The 15,622-nt window shown below is 42.2% G+C and overlaps 1 protein-coding gene across 15 annotated transcripts in view; it reads left to right on the plus strand.

Annotated features, from left to right (window-relative positions):
* LOC308060862 (uncharacterized protein C1orf159) overlaps window positions 1-4,284 on the plus strand; it is a 29,980-nt gene extending 25,696 nt beyond the window's left edge. For 14 of the 15 annotated variants that reach the window (XM_080380081.1, XM_080380084.1, XM_080380076.1 and 11 more), the window contains one exon: window positions 1,518-4,284. In XM_080380081.1, the coding sequence (XP_080236207.1) occupies window positions 1,518-1,632 (115 nt within the window). In that variant the 3' untranslated portion in view covers window positions 1,633-4,284. The remainder of the gene's footprint in view (window positions 1-1,517) is intronic. The other variant, XR_013926945.1, reaches the window with a different exon arrangement.
* The last annotated feature ends 11,338 nt before the right edge of the window (window positions 4,285-15,622 follow it).

Raw genomic sequence — 15,622 nt, forward strand, 5'->3', positions numbered from 1 at the left:
AGACCTTTTTGATAGGATTTATTGCTTTAATTAATGTAGGCATACAGTATTGATGGAGTACTTTATGTTAAAATAGATCTTTGACAGCTCCTAAAATGGATCTTTGACTTCCCTGCCCTAACAGACAGAGCCTTACAACTAGATGCAATATTTTTTCATAAGTGCTCAAAAATAAATTATTCAGCCTGGGATCTGTTTTCAGGACTGGAATCTTCTTGATGATGCCACATTGACTCATTTTCAAGCTTGCTGATTTGAAGCTTATTAGCTTCTTCAAACAAATAACATAGACTGTTTGCAATATACAGTTGTGTGTATATGTGAGGTGTGGAGTTTTTGTAGGTTGTCTCTTTAATTCATGTGAAACTCCGGCAGAAATTTATTTCTTGGGGAAGATTTCAACTAATTGGCATGTCTCAGTTTTCCTCCCCAGTTTTTTTGTAATTTCTACGTATAAATATTACTGAGAAGTTTGTGCTCTAGTCCACTGTTTCAGACCAGATCTGGGTAATCTAAGAGCAAAAACTTTCTTTTTGGTGGGCCTCTAAATTTGTGCTACTTCTAGGAAATAGTACGTGCTGCTCTTATTAATGAGCCGGTGGGAGCCTGATAAAGCATGAAATATCTAAATGTGGCTCTTCCAAAATACATATTTAAAAGGGCATTGTATTGCACCTAATCAAATCAAGGCATTCTTTTAAGTGTCTCTGACCATGTAACAAAGTTCAAAAAGAAGTAGGTAGGGAAGGTTATGTTTTGCAAACGACAGAAAACTTTACATACATGAAATTTAATTTAGAGTGGGCTAGGAAACTGGATTTATTTGGCCAGGGTAATACAGTAAAATATCTTGTCTCTATGCTTGATCTGTGTACTTTCAAGACAATGACAGAACCTGGTGACTCAAAAGTGAGACAGACCAAATCTTGTAAAAAAACTTGAGAAATAATGGCCACCTAAGCTCAGCAAATTTTCTGATCTCACTTCTTATGCATGCATAGGCCTTTTTAATCAAGATGCTATAATTAAAATTTGATTTTTATTAATGCAGTCTTTAACTTTTAAACATTTTGTAGTTGTGTTCCAAAATTGGTCTGGGTCTGGCTGTTAAACTGACAGCCAGTGCTGCTTGTGAAAAGTCATAGTTTCCTTACCTTAATTCACACTTCTGTTTAAAAAGAAAGTACAGTTGAGGGGGCTTTTGTTAGGGCTTAAAAAGTGCTATAAATGCTCACAAATAACGGAAATGCCAGTTTGTAATGAGCACCTTTACTTAGTAGGCCATTAGAAGCTTGTTTAAAAAAGTTTATTTGTGGATTTTTGCTATATCAGCTCATTGTAGGGGGGTTTGTGGTTTGTTTGGGGTTTTTGGTTGGTTGGTTTTGTGGGGTTTTTTTAAGGTCCAGAATGACTTTGGTCAGTCAGGAATTACTGGATGGCATGTGGTATTATGAATTAATGATAAAGGCATGTTTATACAGCAGGTGCTAATGATGTTTCTGTGCCCACCATTTCAGTTCGGAAGCCACGATATGTCAGACGAGAACGGTCACTAGTGACGTCTGCATCTGCTGCTATGATCTCTTCTTCCGAAACCAGGGTCAGCAATGTTTAGCCTTCATTCTTGACTGAGGAATTTATAAGTGTACACAGTGTCGAAGAAACTTTTTCTGAATCCACTGAAGTGCCAGGAAAACATCGCAAGCAGCTGACCTAAATGGAAGCCAAATTACCGTATCAAAGGGTTTGTGCCAAGTGTTAACAGAGAAGTGAACTAATGCAAAGATACTGATGGCAGGCTACATCCAGTTTGGTGAACTGCTTTGGTGATCTTGAAATGCACTATTCCAGCTCTGTGGTTTCATTTGTCTCCTACAGATGCTGTGTTTTAAGTCTTTAAAGAATCTGCCTTTCTTTGGTACACTTTTAGTTTTGGCAAGTTCTTCTTCCTGTGTTGTGATGTGTTCTGTGTCCCCAGAGCTGAATGTCTCAGTGCTGCAGGCCAACACAAAATACTGCGATTACTCAAGGATGTGGACTTGTTTGAAGGACCCACTTGTAAATGCTAACACTAAGTGCCACTGCTTTAATGTTGTAGGACAGTATAACGATACTTAACACGCAGTATCCTTTTGAAGCAAAAAAACGATGGCTCCTGAAGCATCCTCTTCAGCCTATGACATAGCTGACCCTGGGTTTTAACTGTGAATGTAGACCCACTATCCAGATACTGTTGTTCTTGGTGCTTTTGAAGGCCATGGTCGGTATGGGTCCAATCCCAAGGGTGGGAATTTGTTGGGAAGCTTTTCCAATTGGCTTCAACTCTGTCCTTGGATAAAGAGCCATTTGCTATGGCTTTGTAACTGATAGGCTGCTATGTCTGTCCTGCAAAGGCTGTCTCTGATAGCTTCCTTCCTTTAACACAGTAGTTGAAGGGAAACCAAAATTCCTGCAGGGTAGCTGTGCATCCATTAAACATCTCAGTGAGTACTGAGACAAACTGGAGAGGTCAAGTGAATTTCTGCTAATGCAATAAGGGGTTTCTTTGGTCAAGCCCTTTGTTAACGTGCCTGACATCTGCAGGCCAGCACCTTATGACAGAGTTCAACAAGTATTTCCTTGTTGAAAGTGCCAGCCTAAATACCCCTGTTCTCAGATGCTTGTTCTGGCCCATGTTATGCCAGCTGTGTGGCTGAGTAGTCACTTGATCAGGAAATTAAAGTAGCTGTAAAATACCTTCTTGGCTAGGTTATCCTTCCCTAATTTATTTCCTGGTATGGTTGACTCTGTTGCCATGTGAACACATATATTGGCATCATGGACACAGTGGTATGGGCATAAGAGTGGGTGACTGGGAAATAAGTGAAAAACCTGAGGTTGCTAAATTGGTTGAAGTGTCACTGTCACCATATGTGAAATTATAACTATGCAGCTTGTGCATTCCCACCTACCTGTGTTGCTGTTGCCTGTTTTGGTTTAGCTGGCACTCCATTATGGGTCTGTGCTCCTAAAATAAATTACTTGGAAGCTCTTCATCAGCATCCATTGGCATGAACATAAACTGGAGCAGTTGGTTCTCTTTTTCAGGAAAATGTGAACATAACTGTCTTGAGTTGACATGACATCCATATGGAGAGTCCAAACCTTGTGACCCAGATTCCCTTTCTCTGTGGTTAAAAGTTTATTCAAAGCAAAAAGATGAGATCTGGAATGGGAGGAGATATATTTATCTGTTGAATAGACCTGTTTCTATGTAAGTTTCAGTGCAGTTGTATTTTATAGCTCCCCTTTACAACGTAATGCGATCTCTTGTAGCATCCAAACAAGTTAGGGCAAAGATTGGGGGTAAAGAACAAACCATGAAGAGACTCCTGTGCAAAAAAAAAAAAAAAAAAAAGGCAAGCCTGAATTGCAGTATGGAGAAATTTAAGATTGTCTATCACAATGATAAATTGTTTTTGTCCAATAGAAGAGAAGGTTAAGACAGCAGACAAAGCCATTTTGAGACCCTTCAGTTTTCAACATAAATTGTGCTTTATAATTCAGATGTTCCAAGTTCAGTAGGTGGCAGTTTTGTTTCTGTCATTTTTGATGTCTTGTTATCTTTGTGCTGCTGCGATTTTCCACAGGTAGAAATTATGTCTGGAGATCATAGGTTTTTCCTGAACTTAGTTGCTGAATATTTTCCTAACTGCGAAGGAAAAGGAGTAACTATGCAAATAATGCCAAGAAACTGCAACTTTGAAAGCAGGGAGTTCCTGCTTGCAAACCTGTTGATGATAGTGCATTCTTGTATATTGCTTAGTTGCTAATATATTCTTTCTATACATAAATTATTGAAGGATCATTCACGTCATTGTACTGTCTGAGCCCTATCTCATCCTATCTTGTAACTTAGTTTAATGTCAAGCATCTAATGCTTTAACTTCTCTGCAGTCAAGTTTTTCTCGGTGATAACATCTCTTCCCTTTCCCATACTCTTTCCCCCAGCCCAGCAAACTCTTTTAAACGCAGCAAATATTTTTACTTTGTGTGTGTGTGTGTTTCAGGAACTGTTCAGCTTTTGTTGTTGCTGTCTGACACAGTGGACTCCTGGTCTAAACAGTTTCTCATTTGTTTGCACTGTCAAATTAAATATATAATGTGGTGTTTTGGTTTCCATCCCCCTTCAAAATAATAATACATACCTATATATATTTTAAAAAAATTGCTTTAATGAACCCTGATATTTAATGTATTTGTATATTTTTAAATTGTGCCAAAATAAACATTTGAGCTTTTTTTAATGACTGTGGAGGTCATTCATGTGTTTCCTCTTCAAGTACAGAAAGAAGGGAGGAAAATTAACACCCGAAGTAGATAATTTTTCCAGCTCATATGGCATATTGCCTCCACAAGAACTGAAGGTGTTTTTTTTTCTAAAAAAAAAAAAAGGCTGCTGAATGATCTACAGTAGGATAGCCAGGCTCTTCTTCTGTAGACTGTATCTTCACATCTTGTTACCTTAACCATATGGCAAAACCCACCCATAATGGTTTTGCCTGTAGTGGCATGGAAGTAACTCTTTGGCAGAGAATGTAGCTTTATAAGCAAATGACACCGTTTTTATATTGGCATATGTTGACTTAAATTCGAAGGAGATAACAGGAGTTGCAAGAAAACTAAAAAAAAGGATGTTGTTAAGCAGTGCCAAATGTACCAGAAGCTGAGATAATCAGGATGATTTCTTACCAGCTGAAGTGAAGGATTTTGGTCTTGGGTTTGAGGGAGAGTTTGGATATCTGATCTCTGATTAAGTTTAAAAAGTGTGTTCTTTCCCTTCTCTTCCTGGGAATTTGGTACTTTTGTTACAAATGTATCTTGTGTTTGTAACTCCATTTGCCAAAACAATCCATAATACCCAGAGGTGAGCCAAGGGAAACTGGGATGCTGAGCCGTATGGTCTGAAATACTAGTAGTTGAATTCAGCAGTGCCCTTTTCCCTCGCAAAACTAGCTGAAGTAGCCTGATGTAGGAGAAATATGCTGCTTTTAGTGAAGTATGCTGATGGGGAAGAATAAGCCAAATGCTTTAATGCCCACTGTGCATGCACTGTGGAAAGTCTAATAAACTTTGTTGTCAAAGCCAAGGTGACAGTGTCGCATACAAAGAGAAATTGACCTGGAAAATTATTCCACTGGGACAGGAAGACTTAAAAGTGGATTTGTCAGTTAAATGGACTCTGACCACCATGCACACCAAAATATTACAGCCTTCGGGAAGAGGGAGTACTAAGCGTCCTTCCCATTAGTCACCCGACTGAATTCAGTAGGTGAAATTGGCAGTAAGTGAACTGGGGCGAGCTGTAAGGGGATGTACAACAACAGGGAGCAATTTGAGACTGTATTTTGCACACCTGAGAGGAGCTCTCTCCCTTATCCATATGACACCATCTGAAGGTGAGTGCATTGTAGATGAAAGACTGTGACAATCATTTCTTAAATTTGTAAGTCTAAACCATTGTGTTTCACTAAAATCTGTTAACTACTTATAGGTCCTCCAGAAGGCTGGTGTCATATGCATAAAGAATGAAACAGAAATGATACAGCATACAGACACTAAAGTATTTTACCCCTGAAACTGCATGAAGTTTGCTAGATGAAGTCATAAAGCTTTGTGCAAACATAATGACTTATGTTCAACCTGCCTTCCCCTAGGAGTTAATCAAAGTTCACAGAAACTGTGTTCTGAAGTTGTCTCTTGTTGTGGTTTTTATTTCTTTTTTTTTCTTTTTTTTTTTTTTACACGCTTCTCTCCCCTGCCTCCATCAAAAGATTCTTGGGATATATTCCTTGGAAATACACCTGGGATTACAGGCACAAATCTGTAACTCCCTGACAGTAAGCTCTGCTGGCTGAAAACTGTTAAAACTATAGCAGAAATTGAAGGGAAGTAGAAAAAAGCCAGGGGGCAACTTAGGTGCTAATTAGGAAAAAGGAACAATTTTGCTCTTGTCCCTCTGCAGTTACACAGGACGCGATCGAAGCTGTGTGGGCAAAGAGAACGGAAGAGTACCTAAGTTAATACAAAAGCTTGAGGCTCTCTCACCTACTTGAGATTTGTAGGTAACTGGGTGGAGAGATTCAGCAGTGTGTGACTGCATGGAAATGTCTGCTACAAATGGCTGAGCTTGGCAGAGAAGTGTAGCTCTGCTGTGCCAAGCTAGTGCCTGCGATGGTGTAAGAGTAACTTTTGATTAAGAAAACAAAAGTTGTACCTGCTTGCACTTGGAATTAATTCGGTTGCCATTTTAAGTTGTTGGAAAGAATGCAATTAAGATACTGTCGATATCTGAAGTGTGCTTGTGTTGCTCTTGCTACCAACACTGAGATTTGTTGAAATGGCTAAAGGCTGCTTTGCATTTTTGTCATTTATTTTTAAAGCTCCCTGCTGAAGAAAAAAACCTGAAATGATACAGTGTTTATCATTTTAATAGCCTTGACATGGTTTTATTGCTAACTGATTAGAAGCAACAGTATTCAGATAATTGCACTTCCTGTTTCAGAGCCTGGTGATATACGTCCCTTAGTAAGTGCTAAAAGTGTTTTTAAATGATAGTTTCAATAAGATGTGATGCAGCTCTGAGGTGTTCGCTCCAAATGATTCAGTCTTTACCATTGAGGTTGCTGTATTCTGTAACAGGACTAATACAGAAGGGGTTAGGTTTTAGATGTGTCATACTGATTTTGTAATGAGTGTTGTTTATAAATAAGTCATCTGTTTTGTTGCGATTCTACATCTATCAAATTGTAATGTTCTCTTCTGCTTCGCAATCCCAGTCCCCACAGGGATGCTCAGCTTCCTAAAATGCTCAGGCTGTTCCACAGTGCTGTGGTATAGTCCATCAGCTCATCAAATTACTATAACTTGATGCCAGTGCCTCTAAAACTCCAGTTATTTTCTGATGGAGATTACTCCACTTTAAACACCAATGCGTAACTGTTCTTTCCTACAGCATGATCTTTTCTTGCAAACGTAAACCTCATTTTGCTGCTTTCTGTTATTTCCATTGTGTTCACGCTGCAGGTCCCCAAGATACAACCTACAGAGGACAGGAGGTGGCACCAACATTTGTAGGTGCTCCTTATTACGTGAAGAATTCTTAGATGTTTAGTGAAATCTGAAACTTTCAATGGGGGTAAGGAAAAGGGAGACCTGCAGAAAGAGTTCATTTTAAATATATATATTACACACACACACAAGGAAGCTAATTTTAAATGCTGCTCAAATTATTTTTGGCAGAACTTAAAACAGCTACAGAAATGGTTTTAGCAGTAATTGTGCTGAAGATAACAATTTAGGAATAAGTCAACTGTGGGGAGGCATCTTTTTTTGTATGCGACTTTATACATTACATAATTAGCTGCTAGTTTATAGTGTACTGAGAAATGAGCCATTAAGCAGTAAGGTTTAGGACCTTACTTGACTGAGGACACTTGTGATTAGATGTTACAATGAGGAAAAAAATGTTTTTCATCAGCATCTGCTGCCATTTCACACTGAGCCCAACTCAGTGACTGCAAGTTTCTGCAGCCTGGCTGCTGTGGAATGAGTTTGGCAGTCCACTTCCCAGCACACAAAATTCTAGAGAAGACAAAAATGGCAGTCAGTCATATTTCAATGGCGTTGGCTGGACCACGACCTTTAAAATCAAAAGCAAACCACAAATCAGTCTTGGCAGTGCAGAAATTATGGATGAGACACAAGATTCTTTAGGTCTTGGGACCCTTATCACTACAGAATTATTTTTATCATGACCTTAGCTGTTAAGGGCAAGTTTACATAGGTGCAAACAGTCCTTCAGTAGCTTTGTTGCTGCCCCGGTTATAAGCAGGATTTGAACAAATTCTCCTCCAAACCCCCCGCAGCCCTGATAGTGTGGGAGTGCACCCATGCTAACGCATCCGTCCGAGAGGCGTGGGCTCTAAGGAGCTCTGTGGGTAAACAGTTCCTGAATCAGTGCTGGCTTCTGTCCTGCTGCCTCAGAGAGCTGGCAGGCACCAATACACAGTTTTACATATCTGTCCTCGAGCGTGCAGTCCTGAGCCTCCATATCATACTTCACATGCCTATGAGATAAAACCCTCGGGAACCTTCTTCCTCACTCAGTAGAAGTCAAAAAGGCAGTAGGTGTGATTGGTTTCATGTTGTGCTTTGAATCCAAGCAGCTGAGAAAAAGCATGCTCTACAGCACGCTGCTCCCTCGCCGAGCCTTCAGCATCCGCGCTGACTTAGCTTTCTCTATTGCCTGCGCTGACAGACTACATAGACGAAACTGTGGTAACAGCTTTCTGTTATGGAACAGTTGATGCAAGTTGTGATAATCCATTTGTATATATGTACCAACAACTGGATGAAGTAAACCATACCTTCTTTCTTAAAGGAATAGGTTGCACCTGCAATTCCAGGGTCAAATACCTGACAAAATGCAAAGAGCCCCAGTGAAGGTGAAGGATTACTTGAACTGGACGCTTATTTGATGAGAGTTTACAGTCTGTACCTTAACTAAAGAGCCAGTTAAAGCAGGAGAGGATGAGATTTTACTTAGGCCAGATAGTTATGTTTCTATTGCTGGAGTGATATAGACAATTATCTAGATGGAATATGGTGTTGCACACTGCAATTTGGTATGAAATTAAACCTCATATCTTGGCTTTGATCATGCCCTGATTTCTTGGTGCGGTTTGTATTCCTTAAGCACGGTGGCTGGTGTCACAGATGAAGTACTGATTTTTCTGAGGTTTTAAAGTATTACTTATGTGATACTAATTTCATCAGACTCTTCTGAGTTTTGTAGTCAGGGCATCATGGGCATAGTGTTTTGCATTTTGTTTTTATGGGTTTGGTATTTTGGGGCTTGGGAGGTTTTTTTGTTTTGTTACATTCTGGATCATAGTCTTTTGGATCCCCAAGCAAGATGAACCAGAAATACAGCTCTTGCTCTTCTGTTGAGTTTGCACAGGCTAATCTGAGACTTGAAGAGTCTGGAGTGTCCTGTCTGCAGATTTCCACAACGTGGGTACAGAAGTAGAGCTTCCCAAACTGTGGACAACCCCACCTATCAGTAGAAAGCTGAGCGGAGGAGGCTCTGGGATGCTGCGTGTCTGTCCTGTACTCGCCTGTACCGGCCCTCCCAGTGCTCGGTGTTGCGCTGCCTGTTTGGCACGTGTGGCTTCTTCAGGCAGCGCAGCGGAGCTCGAGCAGGCTCCCAAGTGGTGTTTGGTGCTGGATGTGAAGGCTGCTCCTTGCCTCTGAGGTGGTAAAGATGGCCCCAGTACAGCCCCTGCAGCCCGCCGCCGAGCAAAGCGGCTCTTGAACGCTGGGACTGGCGCTGGAACTGGCCTTCCAACACCCGCGCAGACGCTGCGGTCCTGAGGATGGGAGGGCTGGGGCTGAAGGGGCTCGTGGCCCCGTTTCTGCAGCGCACGGAGGGGAGCTGGGGGCTGGTGCCTCCTGCAGCGGATCCCTCTGGTCACTGCCAGGGTCCAGGCAGGCGCAGCCCCCTGGCGCACGGGCTGGGGGTGCAGAGTGGGTCAGGCAGAACTGCTGTTGGTGCTTGGCTTGTGCCTTCACGCTGCTCCAGGTGCTGGGGCGGGCCGGGGGGCTGTGCTGCAGCCTGGCCGCAGCCATGCAGGGGTGGCTGGGGAGCGGTGGGGGGTATCTTGGGAGGCTGCGAATAGCACGCGGAGATTGCGGTAAACCGCAGCCCCAGGCGTGCGGGCAGCTCTGGTTTGTGGGTGCTTCAGTCCCCTGTAGCTTTGCTCTGTGTCTGTCTGGGTGTTTCTAATGGCTTGTCCCCCCGCAGTCAAAGCTGCCTGCTGGTTTCCGCAGCTGTACGGCAGGTCCGAGATCCATCCGGACAGGAATGTTAGGTTGTGTATTTGCACTGTCCTCTCCCCCACCCAATAAAAGAAACAGCAGCAGAATTCAAACCCCCATTTTTCTTCCTTTTAGTTGTGCTTTCCGTACTCTCTTGTGTCGGTACTCACGCTTTGTGGGGTGGGGGGGTGTGAAGAGAGAGCAGGGGAAGCACAGTCGGTGAACACTCCTTTCTAACGTGTTGCTTGTGGGTGGCGTCAGGAAAATTACTGCTGGGTGATGTCACTCTTCATCCAAAGGCTTCGTTTGGACTTTCTTTTGGGTTTGGATCAGTCTCCAGCTGACTGGTGCCTCTCTGTGGGCCTGGCTTTTACTCCTGGGCAAAACTGCTCGGGGCTTTTTTCCAACCCCAGGAAAGCACATCTTGCTGACTTTAAACCCTTTTCAAATTTATTTATTTTGGCAATCCTGAATCTGAAAGGTTTGCTATTTTGCAGTTAGACTTCCTTAATGCTTTACATAATAAGAAAGACAGGTTTTATCAAAATAAAATGTTTTCTTAAGAAACCCCCTGGGAAGTTCAGTCAGCCCAGTGATGATGATGGTTTTTATGTTCCTGATAGAAAGCTGACTCATGGAAAGTAATGGTGTAATTCTTTGTCTAGGTTTAACATTGTCAGTCTTGAAGATGGGAAGTGAAATGTGAAAAAAGACTAAGAAGACATAATGGAGAAATACTTCCTGTTGTAACCATGATCAGGAGAGCTTAATTGTGATTTTCATTGCCTAATCTCACTTTGATAAGGCAGAAAATAGCTGAACCCCCTAGCATCAGGTGTTGAATCCGTCAGTCCTTCAGGTGTCAATATTCTAGCTCTTCAAACTAGGTGAATGGGAGGTGGTTAGTTAAAGGCGGTTCATTTAATGCTAGTTACAAAATAAGGAAGAAAAGAAATCCCTGCCACCTGATTTGGGTGCCCTGGATTTAGCCTGCAGCCGGGCAGCGCTGTTCTCGCGCAGCTGAAGAGCTCTGTTATATTCTCTTCTGACTTGGGTGCTTAGTCGGCACTGTTGGAATCTTTACCTCCTTGCCTTTCTCCTTCTCTGGAGTTTGTGATGAGGGTGCTGTGGGTGGTTCTGCCTGCCCTGCCATGAGTTGTAAATACGATATAGGAAGGAGCAGGGAGCGTCTTCTTGTTCCTACAGGTCACTGACAGTGCTGCATGGGGTGCGTTACTAGCCCACGTCTGGGCTGGGCCAGTGCAGCGTTCCTGTTTGATACCCCCACGGTACGAACGCGGAGAATCTCAGACAGGGGCCAGATTCACACACCGTGAAAACGGGGACTCTGAATAACTTGCTGGCTCCTGTCTTAGTGGTCGCAGCCATGGTCAAAGATCAGGTAGGCTACCAAGTGGGAATGCATTTTATCACCTGTAAGGCACAAATTTTTGTGCTAGCAAAGCAGTTGGCTCTGTTCATATTGTTGCTGCTCTGCACTTCCATTCTTTATGGGCTGTCAATCATTCTGGCAGCTTTTAGGAGCTGTAAGTGAGCATCCATTGTTAATTATTTTTTCATCAATTTCCAAGGAGGATGGCAAAGATACTAAGTTAATTGTGTGGTAGATTAGGGTGTGCTCTGAACCACACAGAGTGTTTCACTGCTGAAAACCTTTGGAACATTAGCTTTTATCCTCCTTTTTATAAAAAAAAAAATAAAAAAAGGAAGAAATTCAACTTCAATACAATTTAAAGGAAGCATTGTTTAAAAAAAAATAGCTACCAAGAGGAAACCAAGAAATTCCAAATGGTATTGCTCCAGTCTACTACGTGTACTATTGTAGTTCTGCTTTCATAATTTGGAAAACGTTTTAATTATTATCTCTTGAGAGGCATCATCTTAAATCTGCCCTCAACAATACTCACAGCCTCAAGTTGCACCAGGGGAGATTTAGGTTGAACATCAGGAAAACCTTCTTTACCAAAAGGGTGGTTAAGCACTGGAACAGGCTGCCCAGGGAGGTGGTGGGATCACTGTCCCTGGGGGTGTTTAAGATATGCATAATTTGGTGCTTGGGGACATGGTTTAGTGGTGGGCTTGGCAGTGCTGGTTGGACCTGGTGATCCTAAAGGTCTTTTTTAACTTAAATGATACCATGATTTATTTTGTGTGTGTGTGTGTGTATCAGTTAAGTTTTATCATTTTAACAGCCCATTGAAGCATGGGGCAGAGGTTCAGGCTGAGCAAGAAACACGGGAATAGAGAACTACATCAGGCTTTCTCTATTTGTAATAGATATCATTGGTGCAAGTTTGCAGCAGCTTTCATGAGCTGATGAATTTGAGGAGTGTTTACATGCCTGTTGATACGAATATTGTCTTGAAACTATTGTTTGTGTTGCAGTTTGTGCCTTCAGGTGAGGATTGGGAAATGAGCCTGCAGGCTTCACCCCTGTTCTCTCTTTATCTCTTCCATTGTGCTTCAGTATTAGAGTTACTGTTATGCTCAGAACAACATCCCGAATGAATGAGAGTGTATTGCCTTTCTGTACGGATTCAGGGTGAGCAGAGGGATAATTCTGCGACTGCAATGCAAGAGTCCTTCCTTTAGGCTTTCCTCATTGACCTTCAACAAGTTACGTGAGAACAAAAAGGCAGCATTATTTTCAGACTTAGTGGAGAGCATATTGAGGACTGGCAAGTGCTCAGGCTCTATGTAAGTGTGTGATGTGATATCTAGACTTTCTAGCTATATGGTGTTAGGAGTGCAATGCAAATAGAGAACTTAAGCACCACTTGAAAACTCGGGGAGTGAGTAGTAAATGGGAACAGCTTCAGACATTCTCACCTAAGAGTGTCATCTCGCAGTAGCTCTGCCTGTGAGCCCGTGTCCCTGCCCTCCTCGACATATCCAAGTCCTGCTATAACCGCAAAGGAATGCTGAAGTACTGGGGAAGAAAGGGTGAACAAGAAGATCTGTTAACAAAACCAGCTTATCCTGAAGCTTGCTAAATCCAGTGCCAGGCCAACAATAGAAGTCAGGGAAGTGGGGGAGGAAAACAGTAGTTTTGCTCCACAGGGAGCCAAGCCACAAAGTAAACGCTTGAGGGAGGCAGGTTTTTCTTGGGGAGTTGTAGTTGCTCCATGGAGAACTGCTATACTCTGTGACAGAGGTTCCTATTGGGAGAATGGACTCTGGTGGTGATCTGAAAAATGGGCAGGAGATTTGGAGAGTGGTAGGTAACACGCCTATCAGACATCAGGCTCTGAAGACCCATGAGTTGCAGGTTTAAACCAGGACTTAACATGTAACTATTTTGAGAGGCAAAGCAGATTTTTACTCTCCCATATACTCAGCCTGATTGCTTTGTCTTTCTCTGTCTGAAGGGCAAAAGCCATACCACTCACGTAACTGATGCTCCAGCCCAAATTCTAGAGTAGATCTCATGTGAGTAGGTCCATGATGAGGGGACTGGGTGACCTAGCTGAAAGGTTTTGACATGCTAGTTATATTATTGTATGCATTCAACTCTCTATGGACTTTCGAAATGAGGAGGATTGTTGAAACTTCTTTATAATATTGCTCTTTGTGTAGATTACTTTGTGCATTTGAAGTATTTCCTGCGTTCCTCTGGCTCATTCAAAGTTAGAACAAAGCTGTTTGTTGTTCTTGCTGTTTAAAACGACCGTTATTATAAATTGAGTACAACTATATCAGCAACATTTAGAAGCTTCTCTCTTACATCACAGCAAACAAGTGCTAATTAGTTTTTAAGGCTTACTATAACACAGCCAGGCTGCTAACAGCATCTCCAGATTCATCAGATGGGATCCAACTTCAGACACAAGGGTAGGGGATTAGGTGCAGGCTCAGTCTTAGGACGGGTGTGGTTTGATGTTTTTGGAGTATAGCCATGTATAAAGAGGATTTCTCTAGCTCTCCCTTGGATTTATGTAACCGAACAAAGATTTGGCCTTTAACAGCAGAAATGCCCTTGTGAGTGTATTGATTTTACTGAGGCCAGACAGGCTCAAGGAGAGAAGAGGACTTGTCCTTTATATCTGTTTTTCTGGGCAAAGATTCTAGCTATTGGTATGTGGTTGATAATCTGCTACCTCTGCTAATCTTCCAAGTATTGGCAAGGAAGACTGAAGAGTCTGAGAAGCTCTGAGGCTGGTACCATATCTGCACGTAATAAATCTGGAATACCCAATCTCACCATGGAAAATAATGAAATTGGATGATGCTTATTGTCCAGCGGCAACCTGGGCTTCTCGCATGCATCTTCCTGAAATAAATGCATGCGAGGAAAGACCATTGCAGTGATGAATTTGTGGTCTTGCAGCCCTAATGATACTGACAGCAGGATCTTTTCTGAAAATGTGTGGGTTTAGGTGGACTTTTTATGTGGGGAGTCTTAAACCCTGTTCTTCTACACCAGAACCTGGTCTGTTGTCTTTGGTTTACTGAATTGCATGTAGGCAAATTGTGCTGTTTACCAGCTTTCTGTGTTACACGGACCCTCTAGCCTGCCACTAGGTTTATGACCAGCTGGTGCATGCACATCCCAAAGGCCAGGTATACAGAGACTGATGCTGCTTTTCCTCTTTGCTACTAGCAAGGAACTCTTAAATCTGCTGTGCATTGCCACCCTACCCTACCCCTTTCTTGTACAATGCGGTTCCCGCTGCCCCAGGCGCTATCTCGAAGGCCTGTCTGATTGTTCTTGCTTTTACCAGCATTCCAGTAAATATTGTTTGAAGACAAGGTGTATATTACTGATGTGTCATTTTACAGCACACCGCACAGCTCTTTATTGCTGGGTGACACAAAGTCCAGGACCACGACCTTTGGAAAGCTCTCACTCTCCCCTAAGGAATTTCACAAGTAAATCACTGACTTGTCTTGCTTTAAACAGTGGGGAACAAGTGCCCTGTCTAGTGTTTGTTTTTTTTTTATATATATATATATATCATTCTATCCAGTGAAGTATCAGGTATCCTGATGGTGACTGTCACTTGGTCTGTGTGTCCCAAAAGTTAGATTCTGTTTAGAGTCTTGATACTGGAGGCTTCCATTTCCTTCAGGACTGACTTTGTGTGTTTGTCAAACTGTTTTAAGTTTGATTTGTGAAAATCATGATTCCTGCCAGCTACAAGATCCCCTTTCTGCCTTATGTACATTCTCTGCGATATCTGTGCTTTGCTGAAAATGCACCTTCTAAAGACAAGGTAAATAAGAATTTTGCGTCTCCAAAACAGAACTTATTTTCAAGAGCCATCATGCAGGAGCAAATTGAAAAAAATTAACTGGATGCTTGCTGGAAGGGAAGCTTCTGCCCCTTCTGGAGGCAAGACTGTTCTCTGGAGTCAGAATATCTAACTAGGTATAGCTCAAAGCAAATGCTAGTCCTACTCATGAGTGCTCTCTCTTGACTTGTTTCTAAGAATTCTCCTCTTGTTGAAAGAGCTAAATCAGTCTGAAAACAAGTTTTACAGCTAAATCCCAGGGAAGAGATGGCTGGAGATACCTGTTCTTGTTTACATTTGAACACTTTGTAACTGCGTCAGTTCTTGAATGAATTGTCTTTAACAATGATGGCTCAAAGAGATAAGTGCTTTCTTTATAACCCCTGACTTACAGGAGTAAACAAAAAGCTGGTTATGACCAGTATGGGAACAGGACCTGTCCTGTTGCAGCAAAATCGCATTCCAGCCAGACCTGCAGTTCTTGGGGCTAAGAACGATTTGCCTAAAAGGGC

Source organism: Falco punctatus, assembly GCF_963210335.1.
Source record: "Falco punctatus genome assembly, chromosome: 3".
Lineage (NCBI taxonomy): Eukaryota > Metazoa > Chordata > Aves > Falconiformes > Falconidae > Falco > Falco punctatus.